This window comes from Patiria miniata, unplaced genomic scaffold (genome assembly GCF_015706575.1).
Source record: "Patiria miniata isolate m_02_andy unplaced genomic scaffold, ASM1570657v1 HiC_scaffold_20, whole genome shotgun sequence".
Taxonomy (NCBI): Eukaryota; Metazoa; Echinodermata; class Asteroidea; order Valvatida; family Asterinidae; genus Patiria; species Patiria miniata.
Genome location: NW_024037059.1, coordinates 23,428,930 through 23,439,757, shown reverse-complemented (window position 1 = coordinate 23,439,757; position 10,828 = coordinate 23,428,930). Strand labels below are relative to the sequence as shown.

The 10,828-nt window shown below is 41.8% G+C and overlaps 1 protein-coding gene across 1 annotated transcript in view; it reads right to left on the bottom strand.

The window, feature by feature from the left end:
• Nucleotides 1-2,804: 2,804 nt before the first annotated feature.
• Nucleotides 2,805-10,828, bottom strand: part of LOC119728253 (terminal uridylyltransferase 4-like) — a 147,765-nt gene continuing 139,741 nt past the window's right edge. The window contains exons 15-16 of the mRNA XM_038200407.1: nucleotides 5,928-6,337; nucleotides 2,805-3,258 (exon numbers count right to left, since the gene is read on the bottom strand). Coding sequence (XP_038056335.1) covers nucleotides 2,820-3,258; nucleotides 5,928-6,337 — 849 coding nt within the window. The 3' untranslated portion in view covers nucleotides 2,805-2,819. The remainder of the gene's footprint in view (nucleotides 3,259-5,927; nucleotides 6,338-10,828) is intronic.

Below are 10,828 nucleotides of genomic sequence, written 5' to 3'. Positions count from 1 at the left end.
CAACATTTTTTTATAGAGGATCGGAATTTTGGATTTTAATATTTTAATTTTTTTTTTCACTTGAAAAGCCCTTTAAATCCTGAAGTTCACTTTAAAAAAAAAATATTGAGGGCGAAACCTTTATGAACTTAGTAAAAGTGTATACTACACATTACCTTTGACCTTTGCTTTGTTTTAAAAGGGGTCAAACAATAAACTTTGTCCTAGTTCTCAACCACGATGATGTGTATTTGAGATTCACAAAAGGACTCGGACTTGGAGACAAGGACTTGCACTCGGACTCGACTACAGCACTGGTAACAGCACCCACTTCAAAGGCAAGTTCAGTTAGTGACTGCATCCGGTTCTAATGCAAGTTCAGTTCATTCATGCAGGAACTACGATGTAAATGAACCACTCAGAGAAACCAAGTGCTGGGTTGAGGAAAGTTGAATCACCGTTGGCACCCGGATGACCGGGTATTGGGCCGTGGATATGGCTGATGAGACCGGTGGAGTAGCGGTGGACACGGTCGCTGGCTGTCGGTCTCCCCACAGGTGGCACCTGGGTTAGTCTTTGAGGTGTTCCTGAGTTTGGAAATCACCGACGACTTCTTCTTTTGGGGCCCCCATGGATGACATGACTTCAGAACGGGGGAAAACGCCCGTATAAAATGATCGGTAAAACCGGATGGTAGCCAGAATAGTCGGGACATCCAAATCAAAAGTGTAGCAGCCGTACAATCTTTGAGCCGCCAGTAAACTAATCTAGAGAAAAGAGCTTTTGGCCTATCTAGTGGAGGATGTATCGCTGTAGTGCTTTAGTATAGATTAACAGAGCAGAATAACACGCCTGAAGTGTCACCCCATGTAACTGTGAGATAACAGAATTGCTGGTTAAATAATGGCGTTCGTTTTGAAGGTGAAAGCACTGATTATTCGGTACAGCGTGAGTGATTTGCTAATAGCGAAATATCACGCTGACTGGTCGGTAAATTGTGGCATAGGAGTTAACAACTTGCAGCCAATTTTATGAAGTCTCATTTACTGGTCAATACAGCCGTGAGATAACAAAACTGCGGGTTCAATAACGGCATTCGTTTTTAAGGTGAAAGCACCGAATATTCGGTGCAGCCTGAGGGATTTGCTTGTTCGGTTAAGCATCATTGACTTTCAGCCTGTGTAAAGCCTCATGCGAATGGTCCTAAAGTACAAGCATATAAATGGAGGAAACGAGAAGCTTGCAACCTGTGCGAAGTCTCGCTAGTTGGGTACGGCGTGAGTTACTTGGCAACCTGTGCTGTGCGAGGCCTCACTCCCGAATGTACCAATAACGACCAAAGAAATATCAAGAAAAAAACAACCAAATGTCACAAAAATTACTCAACTTGTAGATACATGTACAACAACAGAAGACAAAACAGTTGAGTAAAAACCATGAACTTAGCTATAATGAATGGCTGGAAAAAGACGACGTATGAACAAATCGAGAGCTCGGAAAATTTACGTCTTTCATGTAGCGCCGCTGAGAGAAAAGAGGATGTATGGCAGGCGAGCCGCAAGGTACTTTTGTGGGTAATAAATCTTAGCGAATGGCTAGCACCCTCTAGGGAATAATGCATATGTAGCAATACTCTAGTCAAGTATGGCGCAGTAGGATTAAGTGATAACAACTTATATTTGTAGTTTAGCATGATAATCGTCCTTGCGCGATAACCTCTACATATTAAGCATGTATGTGCTGACTCTGTGCTATTATAACAAGATGTCCAAATGATATGCTTTATCCAGTAGAAGCACTACAATAACAAAGGTGCAGGAGCCGAGACTACCTCATTAACCTGGCCACACATGAAATATTAGGTCCGCTGAGTTCATGAACTAGCTGGCCCTAAGTAATGGTGAGATATTCGCGAACAGTTCACAGAGCTCTTTTTGAAGCTTTAACCTTAAAATGAAAATTGACGTGACGTCATGATGACGTCATCAGTTGTCAAGTTACATCACCTTCAATGTTCATTTTTTGAAGCACTATATCTATACAAGTACAGGTTCAATTTGGTTGGTAACTGGTATGCACATAGACAGGGGCGTGTTATGGATGAAAATTATTGAACCTGAACTTGGCAAAGACAAAGACACAAGTCATTTGCAAACAGAGGAAACAGCTGTGTTTGTCCACGTGACAAATACATTTCTAGTTTGTAGTTGTTCTTCAATGGAGCCTTTGGTGATTTTTGTGAAATTTTGAAGGCAGTTGCCAACATGCACAGCCCTCTTTCCTGGATCAGGCAATTTCAAGCCGAATGCCCCTGGCGACCTATACAACTGGAATTTCCCATTGTTAACATTGGTGATGTGCTTATACCACTTTGGTAACTCGCACATCCCATTACCAAACCACCTAATTACATGTATTCACAACGGGGTTTACATGTATGTGCTAGTTTCTGGGCATTCTAGATACTTGGATTTAAGCTTTGGAATGTACTGCTGCTACTGCCCATGCTTTTCCAATTATACTTTGGGAAACTTGAACCAAAGCTTCAAGCCTGTTTAGTTACCCCCTCTCTGCTATTTTAGCATAGGTCGTCACAATTGGTTATAGTATCCAATTGAACACCCCCCCCCCCCCCCCCGAGTCACAAAATTCAGGGACTGGTTAGAACTCTGGCCAGCCCCCACCCCCTCCCCCCACGCAAGTAAACTTTGTACAAGTCACCAAATTGATGCCAATCAAGGTGCAGAAATGTATAGTGGTTTCATATTGTGGCTTCCCTCAGTACTGATAGGCTTTACTGGATAGAAATGTGTTTTGACATGCAAATGTGGAGCTTTAACTTAAATGGCGTTACTTTCATAAGTGGGGAAAAGGTCACAACTTGCAGATTTGACCAAAAATTTTGCTGACCTGTTCTGCAACATGCTTACACCCTGAAGAAGCGCAGTCCCAATGTTGCTCTGCTCAGATAGCCGACTGGTTAGATACTGGGGAGAACTTCCTTCACATGCAGCTTGATGAGGTTGGTTGGTGCGGATTGGCCAAATACCTCCACCCTGAGTGCTACCGGTATATCCCCAGACTGTTTCTGGAGATAATCCATATGCAGCAGGACCAGGATTCGTTCCAGGGGTTGATGTATGAAATTGTAAACCAACAGGAGATCCCTGTATTCTTCCTGGAAGTGAAGGCGAGTTTGTGACAGTGGACAAGAACTTGGTGTGACTGTGATGCAAGGGTGAAATTTGGTCTTGAGATGGACCATTTTCATGCCCTGACCTACATGTATGCATAAAGATCAAAGAAAAAAAACACACTAATAAACACAACACTCAAATCAACAGTACAATTCAAAGATACTTCAAACTTTCCAAGACCTTTGATGATAATTTCTATCATTACACATCACACATATACATATGAGCCAAACTTGCTTTTTTTTGCTGATGAATGTTCCAATGTGCCAGGATAGTAAAAGTAGCAATGAAGCATGCCCAAAGCACATACTTTCGCTAAAACGGTTGGCAGTATCAGAGAAGAAGAACCCCAAGATTAGCTGCTAGACTCCTTACTATGCACAGAAGTGAACACAAACTAAGGTTGCTGATGGTACCAGACTTAAGCACTGTCTATATAAAAATCTTCAATAATCGATATATTGGAAATATCGAGTATATTCGATATAAAACAAATTGATATCAAGGAAATCTCCCACCTGTTATTAATTTGTGTGGTCCCCCGGTACTTTAATATTGTACGGAGGACGATAGAATGATTCCTTGTTTGCATGGGGACGTATTAGGTCATGAACAACCCAAACACGACGGGTGGCGTCAGCCTAATATGACCCTCCGACCCTTAACTATATTTATTATTTATTTATAACATTTCCTTACCCAGGGTATGCCCAAACAGTTTAAAACTGGTTTCCATTGGGGCCCTGCATACACTACTAATGTTTATACACACATGATTTAAGCAAACTGACTGGATATTTTCAGTCTTAAGCAAGACATTTCTCAAAGGCAAATCCTTTGAGCATAATGCTTTGAGCATAAGGCCTACATGGAAATAAGAATTTTTAAATAATCAAATTATGGGGTCCAAACTCATTCATTTTCTATAACTAGCAAGCTACCTTCATTGTATCAAGGTTCAAGACATACATGAACATACAATCCAGATATCGCTGTGGAACCAAACACGCACACACACACTCGCAAACTTGTGTTCACCGTCGATCGCGGACGTCCTATTGTCCCTCTTTTGTTTGTACTCTAACTTTTTAGGAAGACTCCCATAGGTTTTGTACACGACCCCAATCGCAGACGTATGCTGGGAATTGTGGACGATATTGTTCTCTTTTGTTCAGTGCTGTAATCGAGTCCACCCCATCCGAGTCCGAGTCCTTGGTATCCGAGTCCGAGTCCGAGTCCTTGGTATCCGAATACGAGTCAGAGTCTGAGTCCTTGGTATCCAAGTCCGAGTCCTTGTCTCCGGGTCCGAAAATTATGTTCTGGCTTAATTAAGATTTAAACTAAACCATGCTCATTACATCTTAGAAACATAAGCATTTCCAACATGCGGGAAGATAAGCTGGCACGATGGGGATGCATTATAATACCCACATGACTGAAAATGCGCTCCACTGGTGCACTTGATGGGGTATACAAGTAAAGTATTTCAAAGAATTGTATAAAGGCCCACCACAAATGGTTCAAAATTTTGGGAGGAAAAAAAAGAACCCCCCCCCCCCCGCAACTGGATCTGTCCCATCATTTACAAAGTTCCTCAAGCTTATACCAGGATTTGTGTACACGCTGCAGATAACGGATGAAGTTGGAGGTAGTTCCATGATCACTAATTTCAGAAATCGTGGCTTTGCAAAAGTTACAGTTTGCAGAATGTCTCTTCTTGCCCGTTTTGTGGCACAAATACTTCTTGTGATTGGTAAATCCATACTTGATCACTGGGAAAGCGCCGACATGATCTGTGGTATGGAGTGGTGCATGGTAAGTCAAGAAGCCTCGGCAGTCGACAAGAAGTTGAACGCGTGTTACCAACGATCTGCGGGATGATCGGATAGACTGCTCAGTTTGTGAGTGTGCGTGCCGCGTACGTGCTGCATGCGCCTAAACCTTGAACTGTAGCTAATTCACACATCGTTTTGCAATAGATTTTCATTTAAATTCTAGCGCACGCAACATTTTAGCAGATAAATGTATGAGAATGTTCGCAGGGTGTAAAAATTTAAAAAGTGCTGTACATTGTAGAAATTTAAGATTAATCATGTCATGCAAGCCACCAGGCCAGTGAACGTGCCAGTTAGGCACAGTCTCATTAGTCTGGTTCTAAGGAGTTTCGTCAGGAACTCGCAGACGTCTGTGCCTACACCGAGCACAGTATCCGTTTCACACAATATCGTCAATTTCCATATTTTTTTAAAGACTATCAACCGTAAATGTTTTGATATATAACTTTTGTGGCCCTTTTTATAGCTTTCGAAGTGTAAATGAAACTGGTCCAGAGTTTTTTTACTTTCGAATTTATACGCTGGTACAAAAATGAAACTGCTGCAGCTGGTGCAGCTTATACGCCGGTGCGAATAATACGCCGACTTCAAATCTTAATTTGCAGATTTTTGCGTGCTGCGGGCTTATACTCCGCGCGGCCTATATTCTGAAAATTACGGTCGCCGTTTTCCAGCAATTTTAAGACGATGTCACTTCCTCCATGCTTCTCTACACTGATCAGTTATGTGCAGTACTGCAATTTGGTGCCTTTGTAACACAACTGTAGCCAACGGCACTCATCTCCATGGCATAAACCAGCATGCACCACACAAAAACTACCTCGTACCTCGCTACAGCATGTACACTAAGTACCTGATGTACATATAGTACATGTACATCAGGTACTTGGCTTTCTGTTAAAAGGTAAAAACTTACATTGTAAGGTTAGGTTGCATCTGTTCTGGGTGCTGCAAATTGAGTTTCCTCATCTGTATTTCTTCAATTTCTTGTAGTGTCCGTGGCTTTTCATTTGAAGAGAGGTTGGGATTGGAATGGAGGGAATCAGCCAAAGTATTTAAATTGGCAATAAACCTCTGACCAGATTCTGAATTGCATTGCTGTTCCTTAACTTGACAGGTCTGTTTGTTCTGTGATGAGTGTGATGCTCCTGGTTGAGGAAAATGTTGCTGTTGCTGTTTCTGCTGGTACTGCTGCTGCTGGTACTGCTGCTGCTGGTACAGCTGCTCCTGGTACTGGTACTGCTGCTGCTGCTGGTACTGCTGCTTTTTTTGTTGATATTGCTCTTTTTGCTGTTGATACTGCTGCTGTTCTTGGTATTGCTGACCCTTAACAAAACAAATAAACATACATAAAAGATCACGGATGAGAACATCCCTGCAAATAATTAAATCTAACTTCCAAATGCATTAGGACAAAATACAAAAGTTGTGTTGCCCTCACCTGACCAACCCAAAAATCTGGAAATATCTGGTTGTTTTGTTTGGTTTTTGTTTTGTTCTTCTCTTGACAAATATTAAATAAGTTTTAACCTTGCCATTACTGTTTCTTTGTAATGCCATAAGGTTGCATGTTAAAACAGTTCAAATTAACCACATTATATGTAACTGAGGCCAAGGTTGGGGCATGCATGGCATGTCATATGGGGAAAGCCATTTTCCCCACAATCATGTGCACACACTTTAACTACGTGTGAATGCAACGCAGGTGTTTACTTGAAAAAGTACAGTGGCACACCCAAAGGGGGGGGGGGGGGGGGGGGGGGGGGAGGGGGCCCTCAGGGGGTTCGAGCCCCCCCCCCCCCAAGAGGTTGTCAATTTTTTTTTGGGTAGTCCTACCATTTGTCCTTGGTGATATGTATGTGGCCTATTTTTGAGTAGTATAATAGAGGTGTAAGTGGCGCCACCAACGTCAAAATAGTCAGCTCCCCCCCCCAAAAAAACATTTTTTTCCGCGGCCAAATATTTTGGGCAACATTTTTTGAATTTTTTTTTAGCCCCCCAAAGCAAAATCCTTGGTGCGCCACCAAGAAAAGGTACAGTGCTTTGCTTTCAAAACTGTTCTAATGTGCAACATGTTAAAGTGAGATGCATAATTAGTGTATAATATGTAGCAATAAATGTTTAATATAATAAAGAATTAAAGGAAAGTCAGCTATAACATGCAAAATCACTGGAATTGGGACAGATAAATTGAAATTAACATTTTAGCGGGACGTGCGGGAGATTTATTTTAGCATGAAAAAGATGACATTTAGTTAAAGATCCTAGAGGTATTGATAATTAAGGGACAAACAATCAAGGCGTGGATTCATTTTATTCTCCTTTTATAAATTTTCTTGGGGTAGGGACTGGGTAAGTTTGAAAGGTTTTTAATGTATGACTCTAGCGGATCGGCACGGAAAAGATTTTACTTGGGACAAACATTCAGGACTTGTGTTGTTTTATTCCTGTTTTAGCAAATCTAATTTAGTTGAGACGAATGATGATCGGCGTGGGCTTCATTTTTTTAAACATCATTTCGCTCACTGGTGAAGCAGAGAATGGGTGGATTTTATGTAACGTACGTTGACAAACAATCGCAGTGTAGGCCCTAAGGGATATCCCCGCTCTTTACTTTTTCAGGTATGTTTGGGTGGGGTCAGAATTTTTAAAATCATTCGCTCTTTGGCGGAGCGGAGAATGGGGTATTTTATTCAACTCCCGACAAGAAGGTGGGTTGGGGGCAGTGTTGTAGTCGAGACCAGATAGTCCGAGACCGAGACCAAGACCGAAACCTGAAGTTTCGAGACTGAGACCGAGACCAGCCCCTTCAAGGCGGACAAAGCCGGATATGTTCCGAGACCGAGACCGAGGATAATAAATATCAATAATCTAAAACAAGACACATAATTACAGCTATAAGATGTAACCTTTTTATTCACTAAGATTACAGACAAAATTTTGACCAGTGGCAGTGTTGACTAATTGACATGACACCTCACTTGAGCAAGAAGTAGTTACACTTAAAAAATATGAGCTTTGATAGATTGCCTGCACCTAATCTTGCCCGATGTGGTCGCATGATCAGGACTCCTCTTGAGAAAACTCTCTCTTCAGGCGCACTGGGCATTTTTTTCTTAAATAATAATATGACTTAACTTCTATCAAGACTTGTTAACCTGAAAATATTGAATTATTTTTATATATATGATAACAGATGACAGTTACCACGCGTAGTTATTGCGCAGCATGCAGTTCACATTGACAAACCTCGTTTATGAGTCTTTATTTTATTTTCTGGTGCGGACGTAGCCTTTCACCAAGTCCATTATGGCTTAACTTGCCGTCATTAGACAATTCAGCGAAGCCGTTAAGCGACTGGAGCTGGAGACCACACACACGAGTCACTAGGCCTTTTCCAACTTGTCAAGAATTTCTCATGTTTTTCTTTATAATATTGATTCTCGCTACCCTAAAAGGGTAGCATTCCAACCAATCATTAGCCTTTTAGAGCGCCCGTGGCTACTACCCAGACTCCTATGCGTGCGTTGCGCACCAAATGCTGGCACAAAATCTAAAACAAAAAATGCGAGTGTTGTTCTCCACGAGATCGTGACAGGGTATTTGTTTTTTCATTATCTTATTTAAATATTACTTATAAAAGTATTTCAAGAAATTATTTGAGTGTATGAACTTATTTTTTTATCTGAACTTATAGTTATTTCCTCCTGTTTTCCACTACTCACCCTTCTTTCACAAATGGACACAACTAGGCAAAATCCGCATTGTGATTTTTCAGCACTCTACTTATTTGCATACAAAAATATGAATAATTAAACAAAATCAAGATAGACAAAACCTCGTGGCTTCGCCACTCGTGTGCACTAAATTAGTCTTCGCTCCATTCTCTCCATTTGTTTGCCAAATGAAAGTTCCGGCTCACACGTTAATGTTTGGCGCAATTGGTTGATATGGAAAGCGCGATTTCAGAATTCGTTTTTCCATCCAATTGAATGCAAAGTTCTGAATTAATGTTTTAATAATAGGAGTCAGTATTCCTCGTGGTACCAGGATACTTTTTTGTATTTTTAGAGCCATGTTGATACTTATTACACGTATAAGCATGGTTCGAAATTGACTAATTTTTGCGTGGTAACAGATACGGCTAAAACCACTGGATTCCCTACCTCTTGCCATGATCTTAAAATTCTTCGAAGCCATTGGATCCAAATCGGATGATCCGAGAATTCGTGGTCATTTTGATGAACTGAGTGATATCATGCACGCATGTTCCGTGTTGCTGTGTTGTTTGGAGCGGGATCGGCCATTGCCAGACTTTGTCTGGCACCGCGGTATTAACAGTGATAATGCGTGGACACTAATTCCGTTGTGTGTGAAGCGGGATTGGAACTATACTTTGCCCGTGCCTAACAGCGGGCCGTCTGGCATTGTCTGGTCGCATCGCGGTGTTGCTTGGCGTGCGCCTGGACAGTGCAAAGGTCCGGGGGGGGGGGGGGGGGGGGGGGTCGTAACTTTTTGGTTATGAATGGTAAAAACCTGATTAAAAAATCAAGTTGTTGTTTATTTAATGGGGATTCCTATGATCTTAAATATTTTGATAGGTTTGGAAAATAACATTTTAGAAAACATGCTAAAAGTAAATAATAAAAATCTTACAGAATAGAAACTCCAAATTTGGCCATTTAAATGGTTGTATCTCCAATGAGGCTGATTCAAACGCCATTGATTTTGTTGTGTAATTCGCTTTTCAGTGATACAACACTTGAGATTTCTTTCTTTAAAGAATAAAATTTGCCGGACTCCCTACAAGAGGAAACACATTGCAAGCTGTAAATTTGTAAGCCAGGCGCTCCAAAACTCAGTGAATTCAACTAAAAAGTTGTTAAAACTCCAACATAATCTTAGCCTTGTTTTAGTGATTTATATTTTATTACGTGTTTTAATAGCGGGCCTCGGCCTTGGCCTCGGAGGTGGTGGCCTCGGCCTTGGCCTCGCGGTTGTGGCCTCGGCCTTGGCCTCGAAGGTTGTGGTCTCGGCCTTGGCCTCGGCGGTTGTGTCCTCGACTACAACACTGTATGTGTTCATGAACATGTACATGTACATGTATATGAACATGTACATGTACATGTACATGTATGTACACACGTTGACACCGGATCGAAATGATTCGCTTTGCTGCATGACTGATACTGCTGCAGCTTTAATGTACTTTGGGGACTTTCCAACGTGCAGTCCGAACCAACCATGATATTTAATGATTCGTTAACAAGGTTGACAACATGATCTACAGGCTAGCAAATGTTTTAAATATCAACAGTACAGAACGAAGTGAACACAAAGTAATCGATCGAGCTGCAAATATGCTACATATTGCCGGTCTCGACTCGAGACCAGCCAAAATATCGAGACCAAAGGGACTGAGACCACAGCTCCAAGACCGAGACCGAGACCAGCAAAAAGTGGTCTCGAGACTGGTCTCGAGACAACACTGGTTGGGGTAGCCTTGACCAAGGCTATCAGCTTGTTCCCATACGAGCTTGTTCCCGCTACTGCACACAGCGCACGCTGCGACACACTAGTTGTACCATGCCGTTAGCCTCAAGGACCCTTGCATGTGCTTTGTGTGCATGTACGTACACACCACACACACTTCCGCAAACAGCCGTACAGTAAGTCGAGGCGGAGGATAGCCTTGACGCAACCGTGTAGGCTCAATATGATAATTAGTACGCGCTATGGTAAATAGTCTTCTCTCATTGGATAATGGCTGACAAAAAAATGAATATTAAATTGCATAATGCGACCAAAGGTTTATAA